The 16,246-nt window shown below is 37.9% G+C and overlaps 1 protein-coding gene across 7 annotated transcripts in view; it reads right to left on the reverse strand.

The window, feature by feature from the left end:
* Positions 1-16,246, reverse strand: part of UBE2D2 (ubiquitin conjugating enzyme E2 D2) — a 109,479-nt gene that overhangs the window by 78,835 nt on the left and 14,398 nt on the right. The window contains exon 1 of one of the 7 annotated variants that reach the window (XM_079144000.1): positions 122-2,398. The exons of the other annotated variants lie outside the window; for them this stretch is intronic. Within the exon in view, the coding sequence (XP_079000126.1) occupies positions 122-133 (12 nt within the window). The 5' untranslated portion in view covers positions 134-2,398. Of the gene's footprint in view, positions 1-121; positions 2,399-16,246 lie in introns of those variants that run through there. 7 annotated transcript variants of the gene reach the window in all.

A 16,246-nucleotide genomic window follows, 5' to 3' on the forward strand; every position in this document is an offset into this window, starting at 1 on the left:
AGCACTGCATATAAATAAATGAATAAAATAAAGGTCCATGAACAACTAAAAAAATATTTTAAAAAAGTATTAGAAGTGTAAATCCTTGAAACATAAAAAGTAATATTTCTCATGAACTTACTTTCCTCTTCATTCCTCCAAAACAAAGCTTAAGTTTTCATTTCACAAATTCTCCATCAGTATCAAAAGTTCCAAAGAATGAAACTGCTAGGCACAGTGGCACTCGCCTGTAATCCCAGCAACTGTGGAGGTGAGGCAGTAGAATCCCAAGTTTGAGAATAGCCTCAGCAACTTAGACTCTCAGCAATTTAATGAGACCCTGTCTCAAAAGAAAAAATAAAAAGGGCTGGGGATGTAGATCATGGTAAAGTACCCCCAGATTCAATCCCCAGTATCACATAAATAAACAAACAGATAATAAGAAACCTGACTGGTTACATCAGTCTTCCTATAGATGACAAACTATGATATATATGATGGGTAAAATAACAGTTAAGTAAACTGTTAAATTGTACTATGCTAAACTAGGCACAGTGTACATTCCTGCCACCCCACTCGAGGCTAAGGTAAGAGGATCACAAGTTCTAGGCCATCCCAGGCAACTTATCAAGACACTGTCTCAAAAAATAAGGAATTGGGATGTAACTCAGTGGTAAAGGGCCTCTGGGTTCAATGACCAGTACCATACTAGAAGACTCATTACACATCTGCAAAATTGTCTCACATGATGACTCAAAGGCAGAAGAGCCTCCCCAAGTACTTGAGAGGCTGAGGCAGGATAACTGCAAATTCAAGGCCAGGTTGCACAACTTACCAAGACCCTGTCTCAAAATAAGAAAATAGGGCTGGGGTCCTGGCTTATGATACAGCAATTGCCCAGCATGCACAAGACCCTGGGTTCAATTTCTGAGTTCAATTGCACTGAAAAAGTACAAATCAAAACACCAACTTACAGAAAGAGGTCTTACCTCTCCCTGGAATATTTCAGCCTCCCAAACGAGACACTATTAATAAATGTGACTTGGGACATATGAAAAAAATGTTTTTTAAAATTATATTGTATGTAAGCTTAAAGATAGGAGTCCTTTGTCCACATTAAAAGCACCTGAGATGGGATTTAATCACGTCTTTTACACAGAACAGAAGAACTTAGTACCATCTTTGGGGAAGATTAAATTAGAGCACTTTGACACTAAGAAAACGGAACAGTTTTTTTTTCCTGTGATGAAAATTCGCACCCTGCAAGTATTGCCATGCTATTTGCAAGTGAAGCTGGAAGAGGCAACACAGAAAATTTAAGTCCATAGTTAGGCTAGGGAACAATTTGGTCCTGTATTACCTGTTTCAAAAACCCATTCTATACTTCCTGATATTAAGAAGAAAGCACAGCTCTAGTAAGCAGTTTATTAAAGATTTAAAAAAAAATACACACACACACCGGATCAGTTTCTTTTATTAAATAAAAAGATGATATGGACACAATTTTCAAAGTAAATGAATATTTCTTTTTTAAATTTACTTTTTGTGGTACTGAAGATCAAGCCCAGGGCATTTTAGCACTGAGCTACATCCCTAGTCCTTTTTATTTTCTATTTTGAGGTAGGGTCTCACTAAGTTGCTGAGACTGGCCTAGAACTTGGGATTCTACTGCCTCAGCTTCCTGAGTTGCTTGTTTTATAGACTTGTGCCACCACATCTGGAGATCAATTATTTTCATAGTACAATATAGGGCAATCAGGTGCTTCAGTTCTGGAAAAGGTCATTCTACAAATAACAACTTACATAGCCACTTAAAAACAACACAAAACCATTTAAATGAAGAAGAGTTGCTGTGGTCACAGGTATATGTCACCATGACCAGCTTACCTTTTTTTTTTTTAAGTTGTTGATGGACCTTTATTTTTTGTCATTTATTTATATGTGGTGCTGAAAATTGAACCTATGCCTCACACATGTGAAGCCAAGTGTTCTACCACTGAGCCACAACCCCAGTCCTTAATTTACTTTTTGACATAAAAATTATCTATATTTACGGGTACCATGTGATGCTTCAATACATGTTTACATTGTGTGATGTCCAAGTCAGGGTAAATGTATCTATCTCCTCAAACATCATTTCTATGTAATAAGTAGTTTATAATATGGTAGATCTGAAAATTAAGTTTTAGGGGATATTTAACCCATACAATAATTACAGTGGTGCTATCTGAGGATTCCAAGAGCATTTTTGAGGATTAATACATAGGAGATAGCAAGTAGAGAAATTGTTCTGTGGTATAATAGAAGTATAAAAACATTATTAATCAAGTCCTTCACCCACACAATCTAGTCAGACTCAAATTTCTTAAAGTGAGTACTAAAGCCTATGACTTAAGTGAAAAGTTTCAAAAACAACAAGGCTGTAGGGGTGGGGGGAAGGGAAAAAATAACAGAATGAATCAAACAACATTACTCTATGTAAATTTATGATTACACAAATGGTATGCCTTTACGCCATGTACAAACAGAGAAACAACATGTATCCCATTTGTTTACAATAAAATAAAAAAAAAAAAAACAAGGCTGTAAAAGTATGAAATTCATCTTGTTACTTAATTTTGTCTTTTACCATTCTAACTACTTTTATTAGTCTCTTAGCACTAGGCTAAACAAAGCTACTTAGGAAGTTATTCTGACAGGAATCCCCCTACACATATAAATATCTAAACTTCTCAAAAACAATCACATTTTTAGGTTTCATCCTTTCCCTTTCCTTCTTCTCTACTCCTTCCCACTGTTAACTGGTCAAACAAATCTTGAGAAAAGTGTTTTTGAATAATCATTCAGAAAAACATGTTAATTTAATATTACTCAACCATCTCATTTTTTAAAATATTTTTTTAGTTGTCAATGGACCTTTATTTGTTTATACAGTGCTGAGATTCGAACCCAGTGCCTCACACAAGCTAAGCAAGCACTCTACCACTGAGCCACAACCCCAGCCCCCCATCTCATTTTTAATGACTCTGAAGCAGCAAAAATTACACTAAAAATTAAATTTATGGCACACGAATCTCATCCAAGAAATATGTTAAGAAAATATTAAATATCTCCTGAAGCACATAATCTTCAGAGATGGCTGAAAACAATTTCTTCCCTTGTTATAAGCATAAAACTTCTCTTATCAATAAGTAGAGTCTACATCTCCTCCCTCTGCCTGGGATAGTCACATCTTGTTTGATAGGACTAGAAAACATGACATTATAGTTACAGGTCCAATATTCAGAATTTTACAAATTTTTTTCTTTTGCTCTTAGAGCTCTAAAAGAAATTTAAACTAATTAGACATTTGATACAAGGAAATTACTGTCTATTTTTAGATGTGATAACTGTATTGTGTATTTTTTAAAAATCTTTATCATGCCAGGTGTGGTGGCACATGCCTATAATCCCAGCATCTCGGGAAGCTAAGGCAGGAGAAGGGTCAAATTCAAAGCCAGTCTCAGCAATTTAGTGAGGCTCTAAGCAACTTAGTGAGACCCTGTCTCAAAATAAAAAATAAAAAGGTCTAGGGATATGACTGAATGGTTAAGTGCTCCTGGGTTTTATCCTAGGTACCCACCCCCCAAAAAATTAAAAATAAAAATCCTTATCTCATTGTTTCTCAATCTCAGCACTACTGACATTTTGGGGCCAGATAATTCTTTATTGTTGGGGGCAGTTCTTTCTACACATTATAAAATAGTTAGCAATTTCCCTGGTCTGTGTCTACTACACAAGTGACCAAGGCCTATACAGCCAACCCTCAGTATCCACTGTGGGCAGCAGTGAGGAAAGGGAGACACTCCCCAAGGATATCAAAATCTGATGCTCAAGTTCCTTATACAAAATAACATAGTACTTGCATATATAAAATATAACCTAGCACACCCAACATTCTACCATATACTCTAAATCATCTATAGTTTACTTAAATACAACATACATGCTACATAAATAGTTGTTAAACTGTATTGATTAGGGAATAATGACAAGGAAAAATGTTTACATGTTCAAAGAGACACCATCTTTTTTCTGAATATTCTCAATCTGAAGTTGGTTGAATTCAAGAATGTGGAATCCGCAGAAATGAAGGGTTAACTGTATCTTCCAGGCAAGAGATTATAAGATTTTTCTGAGGAAAATCTGACAAGCTTAAGACAAAGAGCTACACAATATACTAACATCAGTGGTGCAACCAGATAAACAGCCCAGTCAGCAAATCATAAACTCAATTCCACAGTTGCCAGACCTCACTTCCATATATTCAAAATGTTGAATCAGTTTTTTACTGTCCTATTCTTTGTTTTTTTGCAGTGCTAGGGTTCCAACCCAGGACCTCCTGTATGCTAGGAAAGAGTTCTACCATGAGCTCTACCAATGGTAAACTAAACTCCCTGGTTATACCCTACTATTTTTTTTTTGGCAGGTGTGGCGGGGGAAAGTACTAGGGACTGAACCTAGGGGCACTCCACCACTAAGCCACATCCCCAGTCCTATTTTGTATTTTATTTAGAGACAGGGTCTGAGTTGCTTAGCACCTCGCTTTTGCTCAAGCTGACTTTGAACTCATGATCCCCCTGCCTCAGTCTCCCCAGCTGCTGGGATTACAGGTGTGAGCCACTGCACCCGGCCCATACCCTACTCTTAATCAGGAAAGACAACTGACAAAAAAAGAACAACAACCTGATAATTTATCTTCCATAAGAAAGATGAAGACAAAAAAAAATGTGAAGAAAAAAAAGAAAATGCAAGGAGCAGAAAAAGAGCAAAAGAAAAACTATCACAAGTATCAGTGAAGAAAAACTTGTTTCTATCAAACAAGAAATAAGTGATTAAGCCAGCCACAGTAGTGCATGCCTGTAATCCCAGTGGCTCAGGAGGCTGAGGCAAGAGGATCAAGAGTTCAAAGCCAGCCTCAGCAATTTAGGGAGGCCCCAAGCAACTGTGTGAGACCCTGTCTCAAAATAAAACATAAAAAGGGGTAGGGGAAAAAAAAGAGGGGGGACTAGAGATGTGGCTCAGAGGTGAAGTGACCCTGGGTTCAATTCCCAGTACCAAAACATAAAGATAAAAAATAAAATAAATCTGGAACTATGGTACACACCTATAATCTGAGCTACAAAGGTTAAGGAAGGTCAAAAGTTCAGGGACAGCCTGGGCAATTTAGTGAGCCTATCTTAAAATTTTAAAAAGTTAAAAAAAAAAAAAAAAATTAAAACAAAAGGCTGGGGATGTAGCTCAGTGGTAAAGCACCACTGGGTTCAATCCCTAGTGCCGGAAAAAATAAAGCTGGGGATATAGCCCAGTGGTAGAGTGCTTGTCTAGCCTGCATCAGGCCCTGGGTTCAATTCCCAGTACTGCAAAAACAAACAAACAAAAATGCTTAAAACAATTAAGTGAAATTTTCTGAGAATGAAGAAGAGTTCATTTGAAAGGATGGAAGATTAAAAAAAAGACTCTCCACAAAGTAGACAAAAGGCAAAGATGAAAATTAAAAAGGGAGTATATAGTAGGACTAGTCCAGATACTCCTCAAACTGAGTTATAGATTCTCAATGCAAACTCTATCAAAATTGTGAACTTTTTTTTACAAAAAGTAAAAAAGCTGATGATAAAATCCATATGGAGCCAGGAGCAGTGGTGCACACCTGTAATCCCAACAACTTGGGAGGCAGAAAAAGGAGGATCATAAGTTCAAGGCTAGCCTCAGCAACTTAGCGAGGTCTTAAATAATTTAGTGAGTCCTGTCTCAAAAAAAAAAAAAAAAAAAATCAAGTGCTGGGGATGTTGTTATCCCTGGGTTAAATCCCCTATACCCAAAAAATAAAATAAAATAAAATAAAATTCACATGGAAATGCAGACGGCTCAAGGAACAAACAATCTGGAAAAGAATAAAGCTGGAGGATTCATATGTCTGGATTCAAATTAAAATGCAAAGCTACAGCATTTAAGACAATATGGTAGGGAACTGCAGTTGTAGCTCAGTGGTAGAGCACTTGCCTAGCATGTGTGAAGTACTGGGTTCAAGACTCAGAATCATATAAAAATAAATAAAGGTATAAAAAACACAAAAGATTATAAAAAATAGTTTTTAAAAAGGCAGTATGGTAGTGGCCTAAGAATATACAGATCAATGGAATAAAATTGAAAGTGCAAAAATAAACGCAAACGTCTTTGGTTTTCAAAGCCAAAACAATCCAACAGGGTTCAAAGAACAATCTTTTCAATAAATGATACTGGAACAGCTTCCAGCACCAGAAATATATAATTAATTTAAATGGGGGATGATGAAATATCATTTTGGCAACTGTCTCTGAAATGGCTAACAAAAAAAAATGCTGTATTATACCGTATTTGCAACTTTTTGTAGGCTGAGAATCAATATGAAAAAGCCCAAAGGCTAGCCAGGCATAGTAGAACACGCCTATAATCCCAGTGACTGGAGCTGAGGCAAAAGTCTCATAAATTCAAGGCCAGCCTCAAAACTTGGTGAGACCCCATAAGGACTAGGGATGTCAGTCAGGAGTAGAGCCCCACCCACCAGATTCAGTCCCCAGTACTGCTCAAAAAAAAAAAAAAAAGCTATGATAGTAGTTACTTTATTAAATTGAGTGATTAAATACTATCATGTTGAGGTTGGGCAAGAAGTTCAGTGGTAGACCACTTGCCCAGCACTCAGTTTAATCCTCAGTGGATTAAAATACCCTCATCTGAAAAACAGAAACCTGTATGCCTTAATTCCGAGCTTAATTCCTAGGACCTACAAATGTTACTTTAGTTGGAAAAATGGTCTCTGCAGATATAATTATGAATCTTTAGATAAAAATCATCCTATATCACCTGGGTGAACAAGTTTTGGGATTTTTTTGTTTGTTTTTACAGTATTAGGGACTAAACCAAGGTACTTACCCACGCTAGACAAGTATTCTACCACTGAGCTACATTCCCAGGCTTGGGCAAGTTTAATGACAACTGTCTCCTTATACAAAAGACGAAAGAAAAAGACAAGACACAGAAAAGGTGATATGAAGATGGAAGCAGTGATTGGAAGTGATGTGGTCACAAAACAAGGAAGCCAAAGAATGCTGACAGTCACCAGAAGTTGGAAGAAACAAGAAATAATTCTCCCCTAGAGCAAAGGGAATGTGACCATAGTGACACACTGATTTCAGACTGCTGAATTCCAAAACCAAAAGAGCACATTTCTATTGTTTTAAGCCACCCAATTTGTGGTAATTTATCACAACAGCACAGAAAATTAATACACATAGTAAAAAGAAATGCATACTTAAAGAAAAGCACTCACTCATATTAGTGGATTATTTTTTATCTCTCCCACAACCCATACTGGGGATTGAACCCAGGGGCCCTCTATCACTGAGTGACACCCCCAGCCATTGTTATCTTTTATTTTAAGAGGGTCTCACTAAGTTGCTAAGGTTAGCCTCGAACTTGGGTTCCTCCTGCCTCAGCCTCCTAAAGCCCCTAGAATTACAGGCATGTACCACCATGCTTAGTTAGTGGGTTATTACTTTAAGAGATTAATTCCTATTGATGTGTCTGTAAAATCAAATCTGATTTCCAAGTTTTTACCTGACATAAGCCCTGTAGAAGTTGACAAAGAAATGCTATCACTTTTTTGGAACAATCCTCTACAGATGGTGGAGAAAGTCCTCAAATGACAGCTGACACCTCTATTACAAGGTAACATTTAAGAGAACTGTTCAGACACTTCTAGACTACTGAACTATCACATGTATTCCAGGGCTGATGTAACTTAGTGGTAGACCTACATGCTAGTTAACCTAGCATATCCAAGGTCCTGGGTTCATTATTCAATTCTGCAAAAACAAAAACAAAAAAACCCTAAACAATGACTTTAAAAAGTCTAACAGAAAAAATAATAATAATAATAATAATAATAATAATTTTTAAAAAACAAAAATAATTAGCCTAACAGATCCAAGAAACCCCTTACTTCTGCAATGTCCTTCCACTGCCCGCTACGGTCAAGGTATAATATTTTGCTGAATGCAAAAGTGGGAGTCCACTCCTTACAATAAAGCAGGTTCTAAAGACTGAATTTGGAGCTAATTGATAAGTGGCAGATGTGTATCTTTTATCTGCTCCTTTTTATTGCTGGGTAATGCTCCAATGTATGGATATTCTACATTTTGCTGATATATTCATCTATTGATGGTTATCTGATTTGTTTGCAGATCATGAAACAAATGGAACAATCACACATTGTAAAGAACAAAACCAAAAAACAAACAACAAAAAAAGAACCTATACCTTTTGGCGTAGTTCAAAGTGCCAAGCATTATTCCTGTTATATTCACACAGGCCTGTGGGATATGTGACATTTATCCCCCTTCTGTATATAAGGAAGCTGAGGCTCAAGAAAATTAGTAAGAATACTTGCCTAATGCCACAGTGCTAGAACATAACTCAGTAGGTATGTTACTCCAAAATTCTTTTTTTCTACCAAACCACTCGATCTTGGCATTCACAGAACACCTACTATGCATCAGGTACTAAGAATACCAGCATAAAAGAGGGACATTGTCCAGGAGAGCTAAGTCCAAAAAGGTTAAAAATTATTCATGTCTACATAATAAGAAACAATTCTATAGTAGCGCTTTTGACTTCCTACATGCCTGGTACAGGCTTCTCAGAAGTCTCCAAGTATGAATAAAGAATTTGGAAGGAGGTGAGAAGACATTCCTTGTATAAGCACTTACCAAAAAAATAAAATAAAATAACTGAGAAGGATCAATGAAAATGGGTTCAATTACAAGAGTTTTTCCCATGACAGACTACTATGTATTATAATAGCGAAAATGGCAATATTTTTGGTTCTAAATTTTATCTACCTTTTTTTGTAGCAGGGATTGAACTCAGAGGCTAAATGCTGAGCCATATGATAGACTACTGAACTATCAGCCCTTTTTCGTTATTTTATTTAGAGATAGGTTCGTGCTGAGTTGCTTAAGGCCTCACTAAGTTGCTGAGGCTGGCTTTGAACTTGTGATCCTCCTGTCAGCCTCCAGAGCCTCTGGGATTACAGGAATGCGCCACCGAGCCCAGCGTATCCACTTTTAATACATATTCTTAAGCAATACTTTTTTATTTTCCGCCTCAGCTTTAGGGCAATGATTTCCCTCAAGAAATCTGCACATCAAATGATAAGCCCAGCCAGTGGCAGAAACTGTAATCCCAGCTACTGGGGAGGCTGAGGCAAGAGGATCACAAAACCCAGGCTAGCCTGAACAACTGTACCAGACCTGTCTCAAAAAAAAAAAAAAAAAGGCACTGGGGATGTAGCTCAGTAGTAAACACTTGCCTAGCAGGTATGAGGCCCTGGTAGTTTAACCCAAGTTACACACCACACACACACACACACACAGGCAAATGATGCCCACAGGTATCTCTCAATCTGTGTAGAGATGCATAGCTTTTAGCCACCAGCATTACTATTTAACCACCACTGATCTACCCTAATTCTTGTCATAATTCAATATATATATTTGAGAAGTTATTTAATCAAAGCTCATTATATATTAAATATTTCTAGCATACTAACCTGTTTCCATGGACTTATAGTTAGAATGAACAGGTTTTAAATGAACAGCAACGCCCTTTGATTCTTTAACCAAAGAAGTCAGATTATTTTTAAATAAACATAAGCAAAGCATAGCCTTCTGGTGTTTAGAAAAAAAACAGGTGACTTGTTCATGATGGGACAATTAATAATGTTGGTGAGCTGGGCATGGTAGTACATGTCTGTAATTCCAGAGGCTGGGGAGACTGAGGCAGGAGAATCATAAGTTCAAAGCCAGCCTCAGCAACTTAGCAAGATCTTGAGCAACTTGGTGAGATCCTATCTGAATATAAAATACAAAAAAGGCTAGGGATGTGGGTCAGTGGTTAAGCAACCCTATGTATGTTCAATCCCCAGAACCAAAAAAAGCTGGTGGTAGCTGAATTACCTGCATTTGGCAAATAAGAGTACTATAAAATAAGCAGTCTGTATTCTTTCATTTGCAACAATGTACCTATTCAAAACAAATTTCCATATACTATAATAAAATATCCAGTAACACATTAATGCAGCACCTGATGAGGATCACTTAATTATGTAAGAAAAATACTATTCTTTTTTGTGTAGGGATGCTTGTACATGATAGGCAAGCACTTGCCACTGAGCTATTTCTCCCTCCCCAAAAATACTAGTCTTAAAGTGTTATTTTATAACAATGAATATGAAAGATGTTTCATCTTGATACCATTTTAAATAGTCCCTTATTTTTTGCTTGTAATAGTGTATTTTGATTATATATTTAAATTAACTTGTCTGGATGGGTGGGGTGACACACACCTGTAATCCCAGTGGCTGAGGAGGCAGAGACAGGAGGACAGAGCCTCAGCAACTTAATGAGGACCTAAACAACTCAGTGAGACACTGTTAAAAAAAAAAAGGGAGGGGTGGGAGGGCACGGGGGATATAGTTCAGTGCTTAAGCAAGCCTGGGTTCAATCCCTGGTACAAAAAAAAAAAAAAAGAAAAGGAAAGGAAAGGAACCAATAACTATGTTAACTGCAGTGAAAGTTTAAAAACTGAAGGGCTGGTCAGGTGTGGCTGGGATTATAGGTGGCACATGACTGTAATACCAGCCTCTGGAAGCTGAGGAAAGAGGATCACAAGTTCAAAACCAGCCTCAGCTATTTATCAAAGCTCTAAGCAACTTAGCAAGACCCTATCTCAAAATTTAAAATTAGGGGCTGGGGATATAGCTCAGCTGGTAGAGCGTTTGCCTTGCATGCATAAAGTCTTGGGTTCTAATTCGCAGCACCACAAAATAAATAAATAGATAATATTAAAAATTAAAAAAGGGTTAGAGATATGGCTCAGCAGTTAAGCGTCGCTAGGTTCAATCCTGGGTACCAAAAAACAAAGCAAAAAATAATTGAAGGTCTGTGGATGCAGATCAGTGGCAGAGCACTTGCCTAGCATGTGTGAAGCCCTGATTTCAATCCCACTACAAGAAGCAAGGATAGGCGAGGGAGAAAGAAAAGCCTGACACAATGGCACACATCCTACTCCCAGTGATTTGGGAGGCTGAGGCAGGAAGACCACAAATTCCAGGCCAGCCTCTACAATTTAGAGAGACTCTATCTCAAAGTAAAACAAAAAGCACCGGGGATGTAGCTTCTGGGTTCAATCCACAGTACCAGAAAACAAGAAAAAAACAAAACAAACAAATAAAAAAACCACTGAGGTGCCTACTGAATTTGGCAATTAAGTAATCACCAGTGAGTGACCTTACTAACAGTTCCAGAAGGACGAAAAGTATTTAAGGAACTGAACTGGATGTGGGTAGTGCATGCCTGTAATCCCAGTGACTCAAGAGGCTGAGGCAGGAGGATCCCAAGTTCAAGGCTAGCCATAGCAATTTATGGAGGCCTTCAGCAATTCAGAGAGGCCCTGTCTCAAAACAAAAAAGGAGGAGGACTGGAGCTGTGTCTCAGTGGTAAAAAGTGTAGCTGGGTTAAATCCCAGTACAAAAAAAAAAAAGAAAAAAGAAAAAAAAAAATTGGGGGCACTGAAATGTCAAAGATGGGAAGGATAAAGAAGAGGAAGGAAACAGCTCCAGTGCAGGAAAGGAGGTTTAAAAAATTAATTTGCAGGTGGGCACAGTGGTGCACGTTCGTAATTCCAGTGGCTAAAGAGGCTGAAATAAGAGGATCACAAGTTTAAACCTCAGCAATTTAGTGATACCCAAACAACTTAGTGAGATCCTGTCTCAAATTAAAAAACAAAAAGAGGTGGGGAAGTAGCTCTGGTAAAGCACCTCTTGGTTAAATCTCCATATCCAAAAACAATTTTTTTTTTCATTTGCCGGAACTGGCAGTATAATTCAGTGGCAGAGTGCTTTGCCTAGCATGCATGATTCCTAGGTTCATCCCCAGCACCACCAAAAAAATTTGTTTTTTTAGAAAGGAAGAAAACCTTGGATAAATTTGGATGCTGAAGATGATTAGTAGAGCAGACATTGGAACTATAAAAGCAAACAATTTACTAGAGAGCAAGGACATTTAAGAAAGAATAGGACAAAAGGCAACAGTTTGGCAAAGGGAAAAGTACAGCTTCTCTAGAAACAAGCAGGGAGAAAAACATGATAAAAACAGTCAAATATAGAGAAGCAGTGGCTCTATGGTCAAGACCTGCATCTGAATCCTGATGCAGACCATATAATCTTAAGTTCACTTCATGTCTCTGTTTCTTGTCTAACCTGGAGAAAATAATTCTCATAGGACTGCTGAAAAGATTCAGTAATTCTTGATATAGTTAATACTCTAAAGATAGTAGCTGGGATTTTTTGTTTTTTAATGCCTCCAAGGAAATCTGAAAGAATTCACATAGAAAAGATTTCTATTTTCTCTATAGAATACATGTTTTGGTCATGATGAGATTAAAATAGTTTAAGAAATTAGAACAATGGTTCTTGATCTTTTGTAGAAATTTTAAAAACCCATTTGATTTTTTTTTTTTTTTTTTGGCAGCACTAGGGTTGGAGCCCAGGAGTGCTCTACCTCTGAGCTACATCCCCAGCCCTACTGCTTTTTTAATTTTTGAGCCAGAATCTTACCAAATTGCCTAAGTTGGCCTCAAACTTGAGATCCTCCTGCCTGATCCTCCAAGTAGCTAGAATTACAAGTATTCAATACTGCATTCATTTGACACTGATGAAAGATATACAGGATAAAGAACATCACAAGTGTGCAGTTTTTTTTTTTAATTTTTTTACTGTAGATGGCCATAATACCTTTATTTTATTTATTCACTTTTATGTGGTGAAGCCATAACCCCAGGCTCAAGTATGCAGTTTCAAGGTATTCATGAATACTCCCTTAATGTGACTCCCTCAATAATATGAAGAAAAGCTGACAAAGATATTCAGGTTCCAGGACATAATATAAATACCTAATTGTGCCAGGCATAGTGGAGCACACCTATAATCCCAACAACTGGAGAGGCTAGGTAGGATTACAAATTCAAGGACAGCCTGGACAACTTACTGAGAGCCTGCCTCAAAATATTAAAGGGTGGGGATGTAGCTCAGTGGTAAAGTGCTCCTGGGTTCGATTTCTAGTTTAAAAAAAAAAATTGTTCGAACAAAAAAAAAAAAAAAACTGCACCCTTTGGATTTATATCCTAACAACTGCATAAAGGTACTACATGGGGGTGGGGTTGTAGCTCAGTGGTAGAGCACTTACCTCACATGTGTGAAACACTGGGTTCAATCCTCAGTACCACACAAAAATAAAGGTATTGTGTCCATCTACAACTAAAAAAAATTTAAAAAAAAAAAAAAAAAAAAAAAAAAGGTACTACATGATCTAGCAAAGACATTGGATACAGTCAAAAAATCCAGATTTCTACCCACACACACAAACGCCACCTGGGGAACTGGGGACTGAACCCAGAAGTACTTAACCACTGGGCCACATACCCACCTTTTTAAAATTTGAAACAGAGTCTCACTAAGTTGCTCACTAAGTTGCTTGGGTCATCACTAAGTTGCCCAGGTTGGCCTCCAACTTGCGATTCTTCTTTCTCAGCCTTCTAAATTGCTGGGATTACAGGTGTGCACCAATCATGCAAGAAATCCAGGTTCTTCATTCAGGCCTAGTCTTACCTAACAAGTCAAATGGCCTTTTCGGATAGCAGCCCTGAGATATGGTGCAATACTTAACATTATGATCTTATTAGTTAAAATCCCACTTGACTCTGTGGACAGAAAAAAAATGGTACTTTATTTCTCTATGTTATAATTTAATATGATTTTGAAGATTAGCCTGAGAACCTAACCATCCAACTTTACTTCTACAGAAAAAACAAGTGTGCTCCTGCATTTCCATGATGTGGGCTACAGAAGTTCCTGGAAGTATCAGGAATGAGTCAGGAATTCCTATCCTGGGATATTTTAGCAGTCATCTATCTCTCTTTGATCTATAATACCCAGAATTGGACCTTGTTAAAACCTGTTCATCATCAGTCAGAAGTACAAAAATACAGACTCACTGAGAAATTTTAAATATTAAGATCTCCTCAAAAATGGCTCCTCACCACCTCCAGTAGTGGGGACTGAACACGGGCACTTCACTGGGCTACATTCCTAGCCATTTTATTTTACTCTGAGACAGCGTCTTGCTAAGTAGCCCAGGCTGGCCTCAAATTTGTGATCTCCCTGCTTTAGCCTCTGGAATAGTTGGAATTATAGGTATGTGCCACAACAATGATGGCTATTTAAATTACATTTAAAGAGAAACCTAGGGGCTGGGGATATAGCTCAGCTGGTAGAGTGCTTGCCTAGCATGCACAAGGCCCTGGGTTTAATCCTCAGCACCACCCAAAAAAAAAAAAAAAGAGAGAGAGAGAGAGAAACCTAGCAGGGCCAAAGAAAATCTCTCAATTCAAGGAAATTTTGCCAAGTAAAGAATTCTTTTTCTTTTTCGTCTTTTTTTTTTTTGGGTCATGCCCGGGGTTGAAGTAGGGCCTTATGTATGCTAAGCACTGGCTCTACCATTGAGCAACACACCCCCAGTTTTGGGGGTTTCTTTCTTTTATTTTCCTTCCTTTCTCTCTCTCTTTTTTTTCTTAAAAGAGACAGAATCTTTCTATATTGCCCAAGCTGGCCCTGAACTACTGGTCTCAAGTAATTTTCCTGCCTCAATCTCTCAGTAGAGCTAGAACTACAGGTATTTGCCACTGACCTCTGGGGAAGAATCCTTTTCTAATGGAAGGGGGGAAAAAATCTTCCCAAAATACTTACATACTTATCCTAGGAGCTGGGGTTAGATGGGGTTGCAGTTCAGTGATAGAGCACTTGCCTAGCATGTATGAGGCCCTAGGTTTAACCCCCAGCACCAAAGAAACAAACAAAAAAAGAAGCTATCTTTTGGAGTAAGGTACATTTGCTTTCCAAACTAGAACTAATTTAAATAGCTTTCTTTAGCCAACTATTTACTATGTTAATGTTCCCAGAATTTCACAGGACTATTTGCTAATTTGTTTCATCTTTTTGATAGGAATTCATTTATTCCTTAGCTTTGTTTTCTGCAGTGCTGGGATGTGAGGATGGCACTCAAGACGCCCTTGCATCTGCTAGGTGAGAATACTACCACTGAACTATACCCTGGCCCTTCTCTGATGATATTAATATACAGTATCACATCTCTAGAATAGTATTTCTTCCAAACAGTGCTAGAGATTCAGCCTAAGGTTTTGTGCATACTAGGGAACCACTCCACAACCCTAGCTACACCCCCACACCCCAGTCAACTGTATGTTTAAGTAATCTTTTAAAATTTATTACCGTTACAGTGTTAGAACTCCTTTCCCACAGATCCTTAAAAATCACACCTGAACCAGGTGCAGTGAGACAATGACACACACCTGTAATCCCATCAACCCAGGAGGCAAGTGGATCTCAATATATATAAAGGGCTAGATACAGCTCAGTGATAGAGTGCCCCTGGAGTCAATCCGAAGTGAAAAAAATATATATATATATATCACTTTGGTGACCTCTCAATCTTAGATATTTTGAAAGTGTACAGTCTACAAAAAGATTAGCAACATGAAACAGATCATAACGAAGAACAAGACGCATGGGCTGTGGGTGTATCTCAGTGGTAGAGTGCTTGCCTAGCACGTGTAAAGCACTGGGGGTTCGATCCTCAGGACCACATAAAAAATAATAAAATAAAGGTATTGTATCCATCTACAACTAAAAAATATATTAAAAAAAAAGAATAAAATGTATTCTTATAAATGGGATTAAATCTATAAAACTGATGTTTCCCATGACCTCACACGACAATATAAAGCTAGGTGCCTTGGCAGGCACTTGTATTTCCAGCAATTGAAAAGACTGGGTCAGGAGGATCACAGGTTCTAAGCCAGCCTGGGGAACTTAGTGAGACTGTCTCAAAATAAAAAAAGGGTTGGAGATGCAGCTCAGTAGTAGAGTGCTAGTCTAGCATGCCTGAGGCCCTGGGTTCAATCGCCAGTAATAACAAATAGAAAAAAGAAAAAAATTAAGTAGATTGCCAAAAATCTGGATTTGCAGCTTCTCTTTCAGGGAGGGAAAAAGGAAGATCGAGCAACACTGGGCCCACAGATCTTGGTAATGGCAACATTTAGAGGGAGCAGGATA

Source organism: Sciurus vulgaris, assembly GCF_902686455.1.
Source record: "Sciurus vulgaris genome assembly, chromosome: 6".
Lineage (NCBI taxonomy): Eukaryota > Metazoa > Chordata > Mammalia > Rodentia > Sciuridae > Sciurus > Sciurus vulgaris.